At 36.9% G+C, this 21,067-nt stretch overlaps 1 protein-coding gene across 3 annotated transcripts in view; it reads left to right on the top strand.

Moving 5' to 3' along the window:
- LOC5565932 (endoplasmic reticulum aminopeptidase 2) overlaps positions 1 to 21,067 on the top strand; it is a 66,415-nt gene that overhangs the window by 26,114 nt on the left and 19,234 nt on the right. The window contains exons 1-3 of one of the 3 annotated variants that reach the window (XM_021838219.1): positions 12,115 to 12,449; positions 12,510 to 13,083; positions 13,641 to 14,053. The exons of 1 other annotated variant lie outside the window; for it this stretch is intronic. In XM_021838219.1, coding sequence (XP_021693911.1) covers positions 14,014 to 14,053 — 40 coding nt within the window. In that variant the 5' untranslated portion in view covers positions 12,115 to 12,449; positions 12,510 to 13,083; positions 13,641 to 14,013. Of the gene's footprint in view, positions 1 to 12,114; positions 13,084 to 13,640; positions 14,054 to 21,067 lie in introns of those variants that run through there. One more of the 3 variants, XM_021838218.1, reaches the window with a different exon arrangement.

The raw sequence follows: 21,067 nt of genomic DNA, 5'->3' as shown, positions 1-21,067 counted from the left end.
AGTCGGAAAACATTCCTCTCGAAAAGTTTTTCGGCCTGAGTCGGGAATTGAACCCACACTCCTTAGCACGATGCAGCTAAATGCTTTGATGACACTAATCGCACGGCTACGAAGCCCACGAAGCCCAGAGGAGCAATTTCTATAGAGATATCTTGAGAAATTGGTAAAGATACCTTCAGAAAAAATAACTCTGAAAAAAATCTGCAAGGATAATCATTTTTTTCTTGAATTTATTTAGTAAAATAAATTACTATTTGAAAAGAAATTCCTGAACAAATTGGAGGGATTGGAGAGATGCATTCCTCTAATTTTTGTAGTTTGTTCTTTGCTAGAATTCCTGAACCAACTATCGGAGTTTTTCACGATTGAACAATATTTGGAGAAAAAATTGTTGTGGAATAATTAACAAATTTCATAAACACTCTTTGAAGAATTTCTAGACGAATTTGTGTGAGAATTCCAAGACGAATTTCTAGACGAATTTGTGTGAGAATTAATAAAGGGATTTTTAAGAGAATAAACGAAGTTATAGTTGGGGATTTCCTGAAGTAAATTTAAGCATCTATACAGGAATTTCTGGTAAAATGTGTGGAGGTTGAGCAATTTATTAACAGAATTTATTCATTTTGCCATTAATAGTTGATAATTCCAAGATTCTTTGCAGCAAGCTTTTAGGATTTATAACAGATTTTTGGCAATTTTGTTGCAAGATCCGTTGTAGACTGTGGATAAATGTGAGATTTTCGGCAAAAACCTTATTGCATTGACTTCTAGAATACTCAACGAAATTTATCATGAAGCAATTATTTTAGGGAAGAATTGTGAAAAATGAAACATGGAATGAATTTCCGTAGCAAAGCAATTAAAACCAATTCCTCAGAAAGGTGGCCAGTCTGGATAATGCGATTGAAATTTCTTAATAAAATTTAAATCGTCATATTTATGAATTTTTAATAATATTTTTACAGTGAGATGGATACATTGTTATTGTGATTATCTTTTGGTCATCAGAATAAACACCGAAGAAATCCATATTATAGGATAATTTTATTTTAATATGAATACCAATATTCATGATTTTAAATACAGAATTTATGACTAAAGATCGAAAGCACAGAAGGTCTAAAGACAAATTGTCGAAAGGATAAAAGATTTAAAAGCAAAATTAGGAGACAAATAGTCGAAAATCATTTTTTATAGAAGCGTGCTGTACTAGCCAAACGTGTCAAAACTCGCGTTAATGAATCTAAAAAAAATCCACCATGCCAATCGTTTTTAACGTTTTGATCGTTTTTTTTTCAACAGGCCTGTTGAAAATATCGAATCTATTGAGATTAAATCGTGAAATTCAAACCTATATTTATCCTTCACAAAAGTTTAAGCTATATTCTGCATGATTGATGGATTAAAGCACTAAAAAGTTTGATGAAGCATAGTTTAAACATTGATGTAACCAGTATTTTTTCAGCAAAATTGTGACGTGCTGGCTGGAACATTTCTGAGAACGGAATCGGATTCAGCAACTCCAAATTCACTAGCACATAATTTGATACCTAGAAGACAAAAAAATGTTATTTTTGTTCTACTATGTAATCGATAATAATAAAAATGGAGTGGTGTTTGCATGTCACGAAATGACTTACGAACGGGTCAACCTATTTGAATGATAATTTCTCAGTTTTGTTCCTCAAGGGTTCCGACGTGTTTGTATGTATAAACATCTCAGGATATTCACCGGAAAAGTAGAGTAAAAAGAGTGTGAACGGAACTGTCATTTTCTATCGGAAGATACGTAGCGTTTTTTCAACAGCCTACTTGATGGCAAGACGAAGTTTGCCGGGACCACTAGTCAATACTAATAGCCAAATGACCATCCTAAACTTTTGCGGCCACCGAAGCTACCAAGAACTCACCTCTGAAGAAACCCGTTTTTTGGACAATTCTTATGGACAATGGAATATGCTGTAATTCGGAACAAAAGCTTCTGAGGGTTTGATTCCATCAATTTGATGAATTCTTAAAGTGATTTCTTCTAGCACACTTGCGAGAAATTTCACCTTGATTTCTTTCAGGGATATCATAGGTAGCTCCATTAACGGCTCAGTTAGAAATTCTTTCATGGATTCCTATTGACGTTCACTCAAGATATTGTCCAGGAAATACGCTGGGAAGTCGTACAGGAAATATTTAAAAAATGTTCATGAACTACTTCAGCAACAAAATTCAAAATTTTTCAAATAATTTTTGAAAAATCTTCCAGGGATTTTTCATTGAATTACTTCAGACGGAGTGTTCAATAAACCCATGGATGTACAATGTTTTCGGGGTACAAAGTCCTGGTTATTCTTTAACACTCTCCGAAAAACAAAAAAATATGATCTTCCAGTCTGGTCGAGAGAGGAGCCGGAATCTAACTAAAATGAACCACACTTTAATTACAGACCTAAATGCAATTTCTTCACAATTTTTTTCAACACAAATGCTTCCCCGAACAATGTCATACAAAAGATGAACAACACACGGCACGGCAAAGGCCACTCGAGCGAAGGTGCAATGCCCTCGGCGTCACTTTCAGCTCTTGACATTTCTGCACATAACCTACGATGAAGAAGGAAGCTGCTGAAATTATTGTGACGACTTAATCATCTCTAATGCGACATGGCAGTCCACTTGCTCCATTACCCCACATATGCACATTGTATAGAAGGAAGGCAGAGCACTTTACTCTTCAATTCTAACGTGTCCCAGGCGGATGGATCGTGATACCCTGGTTTTTCAACGCTCTAGCAATGCACAGTAAGGTGGCCCATTTTTATATGAAAAAAAAAACAACTTGTGAAAATTTTAAGTCACACCCGTTAAAGTTTTCCATCCGCTCCACCCCTAGGATAACCCAATTTCAGTTTCCCTAGGTATAAGTTATGGGAGCCATAAAAGTTATTAGAACCGTTTTTCGTCCTATTTTCTTCATATAAACTATTCCGGAGCTCGTTTAGATTTCGCATAAAATTTAGAATTCATTAGATTTTGGGGGTTCGAATAAACAAGTTTCGGGGTGTAACTCAAAATTGATTTGTAGTCTGATCATTCTGGGCCACCCCATTAACACAGCCAAGGAACACACGTATCTATCTCACATAAATCCGACCTATCCATTTGGCTTTCCCTTTTCTCCGTGTCATCCTGCATTCCAAATTCGCGAAACGTGGGGTGACTTTTTCCGGCTTTCAACGTGCTCCAGTGACTTCTCGCACTCGAAGAAGCTTTTCCCGTCTTTCCGGGCACATTTCGCACCCATCCACTATCGTCCCCACAGCCGACGAAACGGCTTCACACCATTTGTATTATCCCGTGCTATGGGCACTATGGGCAACCAGGTGGTCAAAAATCGAATAAATCACTTGTTCGGATTCATTTTTATTGATCTTAAGTCAATACATGCACAGTACCTATTTTTTACAGCTCATTTTCGTAAGCTGAATGGTAATTTCAAACAGGAATGATTTTTAGATGTGCAAGGTCATCATATTCTGGAAATTAAAAATCCAAAATTTTTATACAGGTATGTTTTCAAAGAGAACACTTTCCAAAAATAGTGATTTTTGAGAATCTCGAAGCACAAACCTCAACCAATAATGAATTCATAAATAAAACATAGAGCATCAAACATATTTTTGGTCTCCAAACTGTACGAAAACTGCCCATAGTGCAGCGCTAGCTCGAAAACATCCCGCCTGATTTATTGCCGCCCTTTTGTGTTGGGCGCAGTCTATACTAAGAGGCATCCCCGGTTTCCCGTTCCGAGTTTTCGGTATCGTTAACAACTAACAAGCGAGAAAGCTATCGGGTTTCGCGTCCCTCGATGGGGGCTACCAGATTGCGAAAACAATCGGTGCCGAAAATGGGCGATTTACGATGGAAACCCTATCCCAGCGCGAGGTGATTGATATATGCTTGACGCAGCAGAAGAGTAGTTAGGCGTATTTGAATGTCAATTTTTGAGAATACAGTCTTGATTTTGCTTATGACTAACTTGTGCCATTTTGACAGAAATTTATTACTTTTAGATAATCTTCCTTAGCTGATTGATTAGAATCCTCGACTACAAATCATAGCCATACTGAAAGTGTCTGGGTTCGATTCCCGATCAGTCCAGGATCTTCTCGTAATGGAAATTTCCCTGACTTCCCTGGGCATAGAAGTATCATCGTACTTGCCAAACTATATACGAATGCGAAAATGGCAACTTTCGCAAAGAAAGCTCTCAGTTAATAACTGTGCAAGTGCTCATGAGGACACTAAACTGAGAAGCAGGCTCTGTACCAGTGAGGACGGAATACCAAAAAGAAGAAGATTACCTTCAGCAATTTTATCAATGTTTGAAAAAGCAATAAGCATTTGTATTTGGGCGAAATTTTGCATATCGTAGTTATAATAATAAGATCACGTGGGTTATGGGCATTTCCAAACATCTTATGATCTTATGTCTAAAGGACGGCAAAACCTTTCTCAAAAAAAAAAGAGCAGATAGAATGCCAATAATCGTAATAATACCTTAACTCGGAAGAATAACCGATATTTGGAGAGAGTGGATACCTCTAATTAACTTTTTGGCAGTTTAGCTAATAATCATTACAACAAATAGACAAAAACGCAACGATTCTTAGAATTTATGATTTCTACTATTGTACGTTATCCATAAACCACATTGACCAATGATTTATTTTCAGTTCCCTCCCCTTATTTCCAAAAAACTAAATTTGTAAGGACCGCATTATTTAGACCAGTCTTGGGAACTGTGACCACAATTCACCACAGTTCATCGATTCTGCCATTCCACCAAAACACAAAGCAGCAGCAGCATCAATACCATCAGGCGTTGCGCTGCCAACGGTTCACACACTGCTTGACTGTTTTTGTCTCTCCATTATGACCATTTTCGGGCAGTCATTCCAAGCTGAATGATTGAAAAAAGTGTTAAATCATTCAATCGCTAATATTTTGCTTGTGTTTTCAACTAATTGAAATCTATTAGCTCTAACAGAAAGACCACAATCATTCCGTTACGATACATATAAACAAGTTCAATTTCATACTGCCTTTATCGAGCAAAAATGCAAAACCCCGAAAACCGCAAAAATCGTGTCACCACTGTGCTCGAGTCATTTCGCATTCGGGGTTGAAAAACGTTAGGAAGAAGAAGATTACATTTTTGAAGAGCCGTGACATTTTTTTGTTTTGAACCGTCATGGTTTGCTTTGGATTTTGATGGTCGTGTAGAAAGATGTAAATGTAGAGGCGGTAAATGTTTGCTCCAGTACTTTTCTCATCCCTGATTTAGACAGACCATTCGCTACCACGTGCATAAAACACGACACGTTATCGGCTTTTCCGGCCAAATCACATTCATGGATTTATTCGAACTATCAATAATTTGGGCTTATCGCCCATGTTTCATTGAAGTTATTTATTTCTGTATGCGGATCGATAGTGTATACATTTTATCAATGTATTTTAATTTTTTTTATTATTTCATTACTAACGTGAATGTTAATGCTTAAGACTAGTTCTTCTATTTCAAGATCCCTAAAGCACGTTTTGCTAGAATGCAACTTTTTTTTTATAAAACTTGATATTTAAAATAGACTTGATTCATTTTTGGCAACCTAAGAGCGATTCCTGGCACACCGTTTGGAAGATGTAATTGAATATCTCGGTGAGATTTATTCATAAGTTTCTCTTTGATTACCACTAGCATCTTTTGTAAAGTACTATCAAATCACTCAAGAATTATTCAAGTGTCACCTAAAATTCGTCAAGGAATTTCTTTTCGGGTTTCCTTCAAAGGTTTTCCACAAATATTCTATTAAAAAAAAAAAACTAAAATTATTCCATTATTAGAAGATTTATCAAACATTCCTTCAAAGATTTATGAAAGAAAGCTTAAAAAATACTAAAATTTGTTTAGGAATCGGTTAGGAATCAAGTAGAAGTTTCGCTGGGATAGGCCATAATCTTCTTAAGTGCGCATAATTCAGTGCCTCTATCTATACAGGACCAATAACGGCGCCGGCCACGTCCTTGCAGTCAGGTGAGAATAGGGCAGAAATGTTAGTATGTAACCTTTGTTATTTGTGTTGTGACCGTGTTTGCCTCTGCATCTCAACAAAGGGGTCTGGGAGGAATGTTTGTTAATAAGGAGGATTGTTGGGTCACAGGATTCACTTTGATAAGTAATTAGACCATGGTAAACAAATATTTATGAGATATAAACATGTTTGTAATTATAATATTTTCAATTGATATGAAAAATTTCCAAGTAGAAGAAAATAATGTCGACACTTGTAGTGACGAACCATTCAAAGTTTGTTGAACAAATAGCTAAACGCAGCATTCATACAACTGTCAGAACGAAAGCACGTTTTACTCATATGAAAAGAAAAATAAACTCGATTGGCTGGACCATCACAGAACACTCTTTGCCGACAGTGGCGAACCATTCAAAGTGAACCTTCTGCAAGTCTACACTTATAGCGTTGAACCGTTCAAAGTTTTTTTTTTATTACAAAAATAAAGGTGTTTTTAAGAAAAAAACATAATGTGAAACATAAATAATTTATGAATAAGAGTATGCCGACACGCGCAGTGACGAACCGTTGTAAGGATTGAAAGTGCAAACAAACATATTTACAGATTTGAAATAACAGCATGAAACGAGCTCACCAATTAATTCTTCATCCTTGACTGAGCAGCCACAATCCACTATCAGCTTTACTGTATCCACAGCAAAACAACAAACAAAGCGCAAAGCGAAAAAAAAACAAAAATCACACCGGACGTTTGAAAGCGAACTCGAGCGTTTGGTCCTTCGTATCGCACTCCCAGCAAGTCGTGCGCAAAATGAGGGGAAAACACCCATCAGACTCGTTTACTTGGGCTCTTTCGAGGCACTGCCCGGCAAATCGCGCGCAAATCGAGAAAAAAAAACGAAACACCAAACCGACTCGTTTGCTCAGACTCTTTCCAGTCACTGCCTGGCAAATCGCTGGCGAATCGAGGGAAAAAAACGAAGCACAAAACCGACTTGTTTGCTCGGGCTCTTTCCAGGCACTCAAGAAACTAGCAATTATTTTATAATAATCCTGTAGGAATTCACGACTAGAATTTACCCAGCAATTTTGTTTTATTAAATCTTTGCAGAATATTTGTTTTTCTGACTCTTGCACATGGTTATTCAGATCTGCTACAGAAATTTCGTCGAACATTCACCAAAAAAAAAAATTGTTTTTTTGAAAGTTGCACGAAAAATTGTACAGTGTTTTCAATTGTTTTTTTTTTCAGAGATCTTTTTTTTTTGAATTCCTTCGGAAATTTAAAACTTTTTTTGGTAATTTCCTTAAAAATCCTCCATAAAAGTGAGTAAAACTTCTTTAAAACGTGTGTCTGAACTTTCAAAACATTTCTTCCTAAAAATAGTACGAAATCTTTCTGAAATCTGAATTATGGAAAAATATTTAAGAAATTCGCAAAGGTAGAATTAATAAACAAAATACAGCAAGTTCTCCAAGAGTTCTTCTGTTATTTTTATACGAATTCTTACAGCAATTCTGAAGGCGATTAAGCAACGAATTCCATCAACTCAAAATCAAAGATTTCCTCTATTCCTATTTTTCCTAAATATTCCTGATTTTTTTTTTCAAAAAAACATTCAAAACTTTTTTTAAGAGGTTACTTTTTTTATCTTTCTTATGCTTTAAAGATTCTTTGAAGTTTCATACGATAGTTTCTCCAGGATAATTATTCAAAGAAAGTATTGGTCCATCGAGTTTTTCGAGTAATTCTTCAAGGTTTACCTAATGGACTCTTGGAATCCTTGATTTATTTTTCCGATTGTTTCCAAGAATTCATTCATTAATTTCCTCCTTGGATGTTTCGTGCTTCAAATATTTTTCAGTACCTCTCTGAAATATTTGTGGGGTATTTTGAATAACTGGAGAAAATCTAATTGGAATTTGTTCATAATTACCCTGGCTTTATGATTGAACCTGAGAAATTCCTGGTGTGGTCGTTACATAAATTTCTACACAAATACCTTAAAGTGAAGATGAATCGAAGCCAAACCTCAAACTTTCAAATATCTTGAGAACCGAACATCCGTTTAGGCTGAAAACTTCATCGATTGATCACTAGCTGGTAGTGACCAATCGATTAAGTTTTCAGCTCAAACGGGTGTTCGGTTCTTCAGATTTGTGCACTTGAAAATTTGAAGTTTGTCTTCGTTTCATCTTCACGTTAATAAATTTCAGAAGGAATTTTTTGAGCACTTGTAAACGAATTTCACTACAAGTTTAGAGAAGGTTACTATGAACACTTTCTTGAAGATAAGCTAAAAATCCATGAAATAATTCATTTTACAATTCCTTGGCGTATGCATGAAAGAACTGCTGGAGAGAAATCTAGATGTATTCCTGAAATTATTTCTCAAACAATTCTTGAAAAAATAATAGGGCGACAACATTTCAAGGTTATTTTTAAAATAAATCAATTCCTGAAAGGGTCTCAAATAGAATTTCTGTAAACTTTTCTGGAGGAATTTTTTGAAGACATCCTATAATATTCGAAAAAAAACGTCTTGATAAAGCTCTGCAAGCATTCAGATGTAATTTAAAAAGCATGTTCAAAGAGTATTAGCTCACAATCATCAGGAAAATAAAAAAAAAACTTGTTATCTTTTGAGTGTATTGTTGGAAAAATCTCTAAGGAGTAGGTATATAACATAATCCCTTCAGAAAGAAGATTAATTTGAAAATATTAAGGGAAAAATCCTCGTAAAAGTTCTTGGTTGACTCCTTTGAGGATTTCTAGTAAAATTCATTGAAGGATCGCCAGAGAACATCCATTTGGATTTTACCTAGATTACCATGAGGGTTTCATAGAAGAAATGGTAAAAATAACGTGTTTGAGGTTATGGCTTTCAGTCTTAAATAAAACTCAAAAACGGATTTTTGCTTACATCCGACGTTTCGGACACATGTATTGTGCCTTTTTCAAGGCCTTCAGTTTTTGAGTTTTATTTAAGACTGAAAGCCATAATCTCAAACATCAACATAACAGTCGTACCTCCAAGAAAGGTAAACTAAAAACTACTATAACTAAAAACAACTTTTAAAAAATTTAAAATTTCAACGCATCCGTTCGCGCGCGCTGTCTACTACGATCATTACCATTTAAAGACGAACATAACCTAAAACTTGAGATGTTTGATAACTCGGTAACGGTTGAGAATTGGCAATATGCGTAGAACGATTTTTTTCATCTGACATGGCCCTCAAACACCCCTTAAAATGTTGGCACTCACGAACCTAACACCCTGTATATCTCAAAATCCTAATGAGCTAGAACGGCAAACAGGCAGTGACAATCCGGACTGGCTATTCATCCGCTATGTGGCGCTTGTAACAAATTTCCTTCAATGTTCTATATTAAAAAAAAACCTGATGAATTAGAAGGTTGGTGTCTTCGGCAAAGTCAGGTAGCAGATCAAAGACTATCTGGCAGTCATAATTCTAATTGGGAATTTATCCGCAAGGTGGCGCTAGTAACAAAATTTCTTCAATATTCTATACCGCGAGATGCTGATAAGCTAGAAGGTTAATGTTTTCGGCAAAGTTGCTCTGCAGATCATGTGTTGTAAGGAGTCGTCCATAAACCACGTGTTCGAGAATTTTTTATTGAATTCTTTTAAAATATGTTCATGATTTCAGCCAGCTTGGTTCAATACTAAAATTTGGCATAATTGTAAACGCTGTTGGTTAGTAAAAATACTATTAAAAAGAGATATTGAAGTCTTTCAGGATTTTTAACTCAGAAAGTTATCCCAGAACTTCCCAGTAACTTTGGGAACCCTCTAAGACACATGACACTTTTAACTATTTGCATCCTCTTAATTTGAAGCTAGTTGTTTGGATTCATGTAAGATGCTTAGCAAATATCTCTTCAAATTATCGGTGGTTTTTTCACAATTCAAATTCATGGAAAGATGCAGGCCTGAATAAATTCCTAACGTGCGTAATTTATCGCGAAATTCTTGATCTTTTGAAGACATCCATCTTGTGGGGATCGGTGTCTATGAAAGTGTGACAGTATACGAAATAGGTATTTGGAAAATAGTGACAGAAGGGGGACAGGGACTACCATTCCGCATCATCTATATTGCCAATCTGATCGTTTTGACTCAATCTCTTCCTTTCATTCGACTTCTTAGAGCAGAAATATCTTCTTTTTTTTTACTTATCTCGTTTATTTGGCAGGCTCAGGCGCCGTAAGGCATAACAGAGCCGAAATCTTTTCTTTTTTCACATTATTTACATTTTGAAATTTGAACTTATTTTAAAAACTATGTTAGTTTGCGGAAGTTTTAAGGTTAGTTAATACATTTGTAACAGGGAAGGAAAGGATTCATCGGGATTTCTTGAGCTACTTAGACTACGAAGCTGATGAAGCTTGAAGGGACAGGAAGTCCAGATCTGTAATGAAACTAAACAGAAACGGTTTGTGGAGACACGACGATAAGAGGACAATTTGAAGGGAAAAAAGAAAGACAGGGGACGAACACAATCAAACTTGGATATTGATACGCTTCAAAAACAGATAGATTAAATTCATGTATTCTAAATCAAGGCCCGCCAACACTTCCCTGACAGGTTTTTGCTGTTTTCCTTGGATCCGGAGAAATATCTTCGAATTAAAGCAAAAATGTTCGATTCAAATATTATATCAGTTAATAACCGCAGATATACTGGCAAAGAATGGACGTTACGTCATAAATTTGAAGTTGTAAGATACTTGATGGATGTCCGGTGACAAAATTGGGGGTTTTCCGGAAAGATTCACTTTTCCTAAAACTGCACTGTCCTTTCCTAGATCTTTACGTAGACTTGGATGGAACTTACGATGAAGGATTGGGTGGACATAGAGAGATATCCAAGATGGCTTTAGGCGGAAATCTTAGACGAAACGAAATACTGAAGATATCCATGGACAGTTTCATGTCTTTCATTGGGAAAAGCATGGTCTTTTGTACTTCACCAGAAGTATTGATTCCATGATACTGCCAAGGGGAAGACAATTTTGAGAAATTAACAAAACCTCTGTTGGTTAGAAACCAGTTGCAAGCTAGAAAAAAATCGTTGCTATGGCTAATCTCAGAAAAAGTTATGAGAGTTGAGTTGAATTGCCGTTTCTGAAGATTTTGTATGAGTTCTTATTAGTAATGTGGGTCTATTGGTATGCATCTGGAAGTAATGTTGGGAGCTCTACGATATCTTTGACATTGGTCAATCGATAATTCAGCGAATCTGATGAAATATTGTCAAAGACATTCTAACCACCTTTCTTCATCTTCTTCTTGGTATTACGTCCTCACTGGGGCAAAGCCTGCTTCTCAGCTTAGTGTTCAATGAGCCCTTCCACAGTTCCACATAACTGAGAGCTTTATTTGACAAACTTGGCATTTTCGCATTCGTATATCGTGTGGCAGATACGATGATACATAATGCTCAGGGAAGTTAATGAAGTTTCTATTACGAAAACATCCTGGACCAACCGGGAATCGAACCCAGACACCTTCAGCATGGCTTTGCATTGTAGTAGCGGACTTTAACCACTCAGCTATCGACGATTACTAGGATCGAAATTCCAGAATGTTTTGGAGTACGCAACAAGGTAATCAAACTATCTGTGAGGAAATGAATACACAACTCCAGAACAAGTCAGAGAATAGTACATTTCGCTTGAAGTTCTTGAGCTGTAAGACGAACACTCCATGATGCATCCCCAGCAACGCCTATTATCCAAACCGATACCAATGGGGGATGAAATAATCGCCCTACGACCACCCACTCCAAATTGGTTCTTTCTTTCAGGCGATATTCCGTTAGCCAGCCTGCCAACTAGCCAGACAGTGTGTTTCGGACGGTTTCATCAGCATTCCTTCCGCGGAGATCCTTACTTCTCCTGTAACGTGCGCTGGACATGCGCACCTTGCAGCTGTCAAAATTCTGACACATCTTGCCTTGCATTGCCAGTGTAAGTGTTCTTCGCTCGGATTCGGACTTGAACAGTCTTAGCGCGAGAGTGTAGTCGTATCCCCATGCTTTTCCATCCATCAGGAAATTCCCAACACAGATCGGATTCAATGTAGATCAATCTCGCGTTCCGTCCGTCCATAAATCGGAATCTATCGCAGAAGTGCACCGTTTCGCAGTAATCGTAGTCGGCATCGCTCGCCGGATCAACTGGACTACACAGTGCCTACTAGATTGAGACTTCAAGTGCTTGGGAACTGAAGCGAGAAAATCGGCATCCGCGAAATTCGATGGGATGGATTGTTCAGAAGGCACCGAGCAGTCTGCAAACAGTTTCCCCTAATACGTCAATGTGCATCCACGGTAGCCAAGTGTGTCGTCCTGTGGGAGTTCTGCAGTGTTTCATTTAGTGTTTTCCCCTAGGTTTGAATTTTCCAGTGAATTCAACACACAATGAAGGGTCGCGATTGCCGGACAGCATCCGGTTTCCGTTATTGACAAATCAAGAGTTCCTTTTCCATTGCCAGCAGAAGAGAATCATTTTCGGGCATGCTTTTATGCAATTAGTGATGCAAGTGTTCGTTTTCCATGTTACTTTCTTCGCGCAAGAAAATGCATAAGATGTGACTCGTGAATGTTGATTGAGAATATTTCAGTGAATCCAATATAAATGAGATGCATCGAAAGTGGCAGAGTTGGCGGATCATAAAAAATCATAATTTAATAAGAATCTAAAATGGACGTTCATCAACCATACACGCAGCAAAGAAGAAGGGCTCGGGAAAACATCCTAGCAGTCATCGTCGTCGTCGCTGGGAGGAAAAACGCAACGCAGTAGGCGATGATATGGGGCAATGAGAAGGAAAAACGGCAGCACATAGAGAGACCGAAACGAAGCGAACGGATCCTGCGATTGTAGTTGTGTGCGTGGAACACACACGTGCACACGTGTGTCCTTTTAGTAGGCCGTGCGTCGTGTTTATCAACATTTCATGAGGTGCGAGATACAGATTTGGATCACGGCGTGTATACGGCAAGGGTTTATCACGAAAAAATAGACATCGATAATTGTTTTGCTATTTGAAAATATAGGGTTATAGTTATGTCATTTGACATGTTCTTCGAAAAAAACTCCACCTATGGACCTCAATGCACTTTTTACAAAACATGTTTTCTGAAAAAAAAAAAAAATGTTCAGTTTTTTTCAATGTTTTCATCTAACAGTAATTTTAGCATTAGGATGTCTTATTTAATCCTAAAATACAAATACAGTCAACTCTCCCTTGCCCAATATACTGTAACTCGGCTTCGAGTCTAGTACACGACACTGAAGACAGCCTTACAGTTGAGGTCGAAATACGCGTATCTGTCAAAGGATACAAACTCTAGTGGAATTAAATGGTATAGTACTAAATTCGGTTTTTCATTTACCAATATTTTCAAATAGTAAAAAAATTGGCGATGCCTATTTTTTGCGATAAATTGTTCTACCAGCCACAACGTGGAAAATACCTTTTTCACACCACCTTTTTTCCCCCTATGCCCAACGTGAAGTGATTTAGTTGTACGAAGGTGCCACCAAGAGCAACGGAGGACGTGCGTGTTTGATGCGACCGGAGAATTGATTGGTCCTCGTGTGAGGCAGTGATTTTGAGTTTTATTCCCTCCGTAAAATATTTGTTGCTTGTCGCCAATCCCAACGACCGACCGAACCAATAAATCAGTTGAACCTGACCTGGCACCCGAAATTTGGCACATCACACGTTCTATCGGTTTCGAATTTCCTCACTAGCTCCCCTTCCCCTAGGAAAATTAACGGAAATTCGTCAGATTGGCTGGAAATCACAGACAGGGGGCCCCCGTTAAAGTGTCAGTAGTTGGAAGCGGTGGCCCTGGCAGTAAGATTTGGCGACGGGAACGGATAGTGATGACGGAGCCCGACTCGGACGATGTGGCGTTTCTCACAGGTGATTGATGGGGAAATCGAAATATGGGATGCAATCACTATTATATTGGGGTAATCAGCGAAAAAGGCGGGAGATTTTCCTGTTTAATGCGGGCTAATGTTCGTGAAATGAGTTCGCTCTAATTAGAGACGAAGAAGGGCTGTGATACATACCGTAAAATGGAGTAAACACTTTTGAACATTTGAGTTCCATAAAGTCTGATAGAATGCATACCACCAAGTAAATATTTTTTAATCCTGTACAGCTAGAATGTGTTTCGATCTATGCAAATGAAAATATGTAACTGCATCTGAATCAATTCTTATGATAATTCCCTTTTTTTTTTTGCTAATTTAGTAACACGTTTCATGAATCACATGAAAAAATGCACCAAAAGCCTAAATATAGGCATTTTTTTTGATCAGTAGTAGCATCATGAGAGTGTTTTGAAATAACAATAAACAAATAAGAAACTAAATTTGAAAACTATAGCTGGGATATAGTTATGTAGCTTCCATTTTTTGTAATGTTGGCTAATGTTGATTGTTTGAATTGGATAAAAAAAATACAGTAATTAAAAAAAAAAAACGATGGGGAAAGCTCAGGACTGCCCAACGTACGGCTCACGGACCATATTCGGCCTATGATTTTTTCGAAGATTAATCTCATTTCAGGTCTGTTGACGGCCTTACCCATTCGGAGGCCGAACTAATCAAAATTAATTATTTTAAGTATTGATTCACTTTCAAGCACTATTTGTTAGTCAAGAGACAATGAGACAAAGTGAACATTCTTGAACAGGAATATCAATTTTTGATTACACTTGTAAATTATGTTGCTGAAAAAAACTAAAAAAATCCTTTTTTTCTTAACTGTATGCTTATGAACCGAAGTTTAAACCAATGGCATTTCGTTTTTCGAAAATTATTTCATTGTAGCAGTCTACCGATCATTTTTTAGTACAAATAAAAATTCGGGATTACAATCAAAACTTAAAACAATCATCGCGATCGTTGAACGCAGTTATGTCAATGTTGCTTTCCATAAAATCATTGCAATTAATGAGAATTGATAACAAAAATCGTTGAAATTTTGTTCAAATCTGTCATATGGTGGTTGATCATTTGGCATAAAGCCGTTTGGCATGAAGTCATTTGGCATGAAGTCGTTTGACATAATGGTCGTTTGGCATAATAGTCGTTTGGCATAAAGAGTCTGATACCAAGATTTTTATAAGATGACTTGTTTTGGAGTCAATTGACACAAAATGATACTTTATTCCACAATCATATGCTGTTGAATAAACTAAAGCATATTAGGAAAGTTAATGCCAATAGTATTTAATTTTATTATTTATCCGGAAATTACCCTTCATTCAGATATTAATTCTTCTTTTGAGTTTCGCTATTGAAATAAATTTTTGCACTGAAGATTTTGATATATTTCGCAAAAAAATGCCCTTCTTTCAAACGTTTTCTTTTTTTTTTTTTGCTAAATATGATGTAACCATAATTATAGGTATAAAAACCGATTAAAATTTAAATAAATTACGCCTTCTTTTATACATAGGCTGTTCTTTAAAGCTATATTTTTTAAATAAGGTACCGCGGGGCAAGTGGGTAAATGGGGTAAGTGAAAATAATGTGTATATTTTACTGAATATGTGAATTAACGTTTCAAAATCATGCGTAAACCGTTGAAGCCATTCAGAACATTACGGTAGGTAAGAGATTCCTGAGATTTTTCAACCATTATTGCATAATAGAGCAAAAGATTGTTAACCTGTTAACTGGTACTCCGTAACAAGTTGGAAGCGTGCAAGCTTATTTTAATATTTTCAGTAGAAAAAAGTTGCGGAAAAAAATATTCTGTACCACTTCTAAGTTGTCCTCTCTGACAGTTTTAAACTGCAATAAAAAAAGTTTTAGAATTAATTCGACATAGACCTAAAAATAATTAAATTGAAACACCGTCAATTTTCCAATCACGTGGGGCAAGTGAAAAGTTTCTCATTAGAGATTGAATTTGTGTTTTCTCTCTAGGTAGCTATAAGTACACAAGGTTCGCAATTATCATAGAATAACAGAACGTGCTTATAATTCAAGAAACACTATACTAAAAGCGTTAAAAGCTATTATCATGGCCAAATCATGGAACTTCTCTAAAAATAAGGTTGCCAAATATTACGAATTAATATGTTTACTTCGGACAGCCGATTAAAAGGAAGACGTTGATTGGAAAGTTCCAATACAAGACAACGCACGGAAATCTCGTGGAATGTCTATGTAAAGCTAGTTCAAAACATAAAAATGGGGTATAGGTGTATCCACATAAAAAAGTTCTAAATACTTTATTGAAGGATTCCGTTTGATTTCTTTTGAAGAGTTATCCGACGTCATATCCGACTTTCTTAAAAACAAATAACGAGCGGTGGAAAATCTACAGAGCAGAAATGCAATTGCTGTCCCATGATGTAAAAACTAACATTGGGAATGTTAAAGTTATAATGTTGTCGAATCATTTCAACAAACATAACTGAACAGAACAAGAATTCAAGTAACAAGAATAAAATTTTCTTTGTATACATGATTCTTATGTTATTGTTCATTGAGACGCCTTAACAAATGTTAAAGGTAATAGAAATCGTGAATGTAACTGTTAGTTTTTGGATTTATTGTTCAAAACGATAAACTTTTCACTTGCCCCACCTGTGGGGCAAGTGAAAAGTAAGGAGACTATTTTCAAAAACTTTTTCTGTACTTTTTTCTTCAATTTTACATAAAAATCAATTTCAGTATACTGCTTATATTTGGTGGGAGTCAAGCTAAAAAATATACACGACCTCATATGTTTTAGTTTAAGGTCTCTAGAATTTGAAGAATCTCAACTATGCAAAATCCATTACCCACTTGCCCCACGGTACCTTATTTTATTGTTTCCAACTGACAAAAGGGCGGCATTCGATAACATTGGTCTGCTGAAGTTATCAGCGAAAAGATACATCGATAGCTGTAGTTGCCTCGATGGGTTGTGCTACTTTTCCCCGAATGTCGTTTCCCCGAACGCCAGCTCACCAAATATCCTGTTTCCCCGATTGGCCCATTTCCCCGAAAAGTTTTAGCACTCATAACTGTCGTAACTTTATGCATTTCAGGGTGGTAAACAAACTACTCATCTAATATGCACCCTTCTTTATTTCATTGGCGGTTCTTCCGAGTATTAACGTCCTCACCATTTTTGCCAACATTGAGCCGAGAATGGCAGAATAACTCCTTCTTTTGATCAGTGCGCATCGTACCTTCGTGCTGTGCGTAAAGCAATAAAACAGTACTTTTCAGTGCTACACAAATAGTACTTTTCAGTGCTAAAATTAAAAACGGTACTTTTCAGTGCTACTTAAACAGTACTTTTCAGTACTATTTTTTTCTACTATTGATCCCTTTACGATCCTTGTTTGGACCCGTGCCTTCGATTTTTCGTTGAACCCGTTGGCGAAAGCTAGCGGTGGTAATCCTTCTTGGACACCGTCTAGGGAAAAAACCTCTCGAAGGTCACGTCTTTCTTGTTTATTAACTAAACATGGTATCAACAACTAACAAAAGAAAGGGCGAATCTCTGAATTCACTACAGTGGGGATTCGCTCGTTGGGGGTCCGCTACATGGAATGACTCGATGGTTGGATGTTCGCTGGTTGGAAAATATTCCAACTAAAAAGCACTCGAATGTCAAGATAATATGTCAAACTGACTTTGACGTCTGAGTATCGTCGCATTGAAGTCTCCATATATAGAACAAATGTGTATGTATATGTGCGTTTCGTGACGTTTTGCTCTCTAGATGCGTTAGTCTGGAGCATTTTCACCAGCCGTCAGTCGTTCCAACTAACGGGTCGGATTCGCTAGATGGAAGGCAGTCGTGTTCCAACCAGCGAATTCCCGCTGTACTTCCTTCCAAAAAAGTGGGTTTTAAAACTGTCACTACACGTGGCAAGAATGGAAGAAAGGACACTTCCCCGGAATGCGAACTTACTTCCAAGGGTGAAATGAATAATTGTATCGAAATGAGCAATCAGTTCGATGCTCTAGACAAATTTTCCGAACACCAAATCGAAGCAGCCTCTAGCCCAGGCTCTTCGATTCAAGTGAGGAAGCAAAGAGTGCCGCCTATCGTGGTCAGTTGTTCCGAATTTGGGGGATTTAGGCAGGAGATCTTGAACTCCATTAGGGGAATCAAGGTTTCCTTCCAAATCGCAAAGAAAGGAGACTGTCGCGTTTTGCCGGAAACTCTCAAAGATCGTGAACTTCTTCTCAGATATCTTGAAGAAAAGAAGCACAAATTTTTTACTTATGACGACAAAACTGAACGTTTGTTCAAAGTCGTCTTGGAAGGTCTCTCAAGTGACTATAAGTCACCTGAAGAGATCAAAAATGGAATAAATGATTTACTTGGATTTTCCCCAGTCCAAGTAATCATTATGAAAAAGAGAACCCAATCTGGCATTGTTCGGAAAGGGATTTCTCAAGAATATTATTTAGTTCACTTTAACAAAAAAGAACTAAATAATATTTAAGCTTTAGAAAAAGCAAAACTTTTGTTTGATGTCCGTGTGACATGAGAACATTTCCAGAAACCTGGAGGAAATTACCAGAACCCCACTCAGTGCCGTCGGTGCCAAAAGTGGGGTCATGGTACAAAAAATTGTCGCATGGATGCTAAATGCATGATTTGCGGAGGTTCTTCTCACGCTAAGGACGACTGTCCTGTGAAAGAAGATACCAGAAAGTTTCAATGCGCCAAATGCAAGGGCCCTCACAAAGCTAACTTTTGGGAATGCATTTCACGCAAAAGAGTCGTTGAGGCTCGTGCCAGGCAGATGAAGGATAATATCGATAACGGTCGTTTCCGGAATTTGCCTGGTAGAGTATCGAACAATGCTCATTTTTCAGTTAACGATCGCTTGATTAGGAATCATACCCATCAGGAAGATCATAATCATGCTCATTCACAAACAAATTTTAATCCGTCGGGTAGCCGTTCGAATCTTTCAATTTCGAATGTATCTACCCACGGTAAATCCTTTGCCGATATCGTAGCAGGTAATTTGAACCCTTCCCCTATTCGTTCCATGAGTACCCATTCTACTTGTTTCAAATCAAATGGAAAAAACCCTACCGCCACAGGTAACTCCTACCCCGCTTCTTCGTCTACCGAAAATTCCAATGGGATATCATCAGATGATATGTCTGCCTCTGATTTTAATTTTCTAACTGAACAATTGAATCTAATGATTGATGCAATGTTCAAAGCCACCACTATGACTGAAGCAGTCCAAGTAGGTGTAAAATTTACAAATCAAATTGTTATTGGATAACGTTTTTCTAATGGATCCAAATAATAATTTCAATATTTTAAATTGGAATGCTCGTTCTCTGAATGGTAAAGAGGACGAGCTGTTTAATTTTCTTACAGCTAATAACGTGCATATAGCAGTTATTACCGAAACTTATTTAAAACCTGGATCCAAATTTAAAAAAGATCCTAACTTTTTTGTTTATCGTAATGATCGACTTGATGGGGCATGTGGGGGAGTTGCAATCATCATTCATAGGCGTATAAAACATCAACTGTTTTCGTCATTTTAAACTAAAGTTTTTGAAACCTTTAGGTGTTTCTGTTGAAACACAGTTTGGTAAATATACTTTCATAGCTGCCTATTTGCCTTTTCAATGCTCTGGACAGCAAGTTAATTGGCTCCAAACTGACTTGCGAAAATTGACTCGCAATAAGTCAAAATTTTTTGTCATTGGCGACTTTAATGCCAAACATCGGTCATGGAATAATTCTCAAAGTAATTCCAACGGCAGAATTTTATTTGATGAGTGCTCTTCAGGATATTTCTCAATTCAATACCCTGATAGCCCTACATGTTTTTCCTCTTCTAGAAATCCATCTACGATTGACTTGGTCTTAACCGACTCTAGTCATCTTTGTAGCCAACTGATTACTCATGCTGATTTTGATTCTGATCATGTCCCTGTTACATTTCAAATATCCCAAGAAGCGATTCTCAATCCTATCAGCTCCACTTTCAATTATTTACGAGCCGACTGGAATATATATGAAACGTATGTTGACTCTAATCTTGATGTTAACATTTCTTTAGAAACTAAACTTGATATTGACAATGCTCTTGAAACTTTAACAAATTCCATTGTTGAAGCCAGGAAAATTGCAATTCCAAAATGTGAAAATTTGAATCCGTGATTATAGACGATGATCTTAAACTCTTGATCCGTCTTAAAAACGTGAGGAGAAGGCAATTTCAACGCACTCGTGATCCTGCTATGAAAATTATATGGCAGGATTTGCAGAAAGAAATCAAGCAACGTTTTGCAGATTTAAGAAACAAAAATTTTGAAAATAAAATTTCTCAATTGGACCCCGGCTCTAAGCCTTTTTGAAAATTATCTAAAATCTTGAAAAAACCTCAGAAGCCAATACCGGCAAAACAAATTATTACTAACTAATTGCGAAAAAGCTTAAAAACTTGCTATGCAGTTTGAAAGTGCACACAATTTTAATTTAGGACTTACTAGTCCAATTGAAAATCAAGTTACTCAGGAGTTCGAAAATATTCTCAATCAAGAGAACGTTTTCGAAAATGCCTGGGAGACTGATTTGGAAGAAGTGAGAACTATTAATAAAAAAATCAAAGATATGAAAGCTCCTGGCGATGATGGATTTTTCTACATCCTCATCAAGAAACTTCCAGAAAGTAGCTTATCATTTTTAGTTGATATATTTAACAAATGTTTTCAATTAGCATATTTTCCTGACAAATGGAAAAATGCTAAGATTGTTCCAATTTTAAAACCAGACAAAAATCCTGCAGAAGCTTCTACCTATCGTCCAATCAGTTTGCTTTCCTCCATCAGTAAACTTTTTGAAAAAGTTATTTTGAACAGAATGATGGCCCACATAGCCCAATGATGGCCCAGATAGCCGTAGCGGTAAACGCGCAGCTATTCAGCAAGA

This window comes from Aedes aegypti, chromosome 1 (genome assembly GCF_002204515.2).
Source record: "Aedes aegypti strain LVP_AGWG chromosome 1, AaegL5.0 Primary Assembly, whole genome shotgun sequence".
Classification (NCBI taxonomy): Eukaryota; Metazoa; Arthropoda; class Insecta; order Diptera; family Culicidae; genus Aedes; species Aedes aegypti.
The sequence above is the reverse complement of the archived record's forward strand: the minus strand, read 5'-3'. Positions and strand labels throughout refer to the sequence as shown.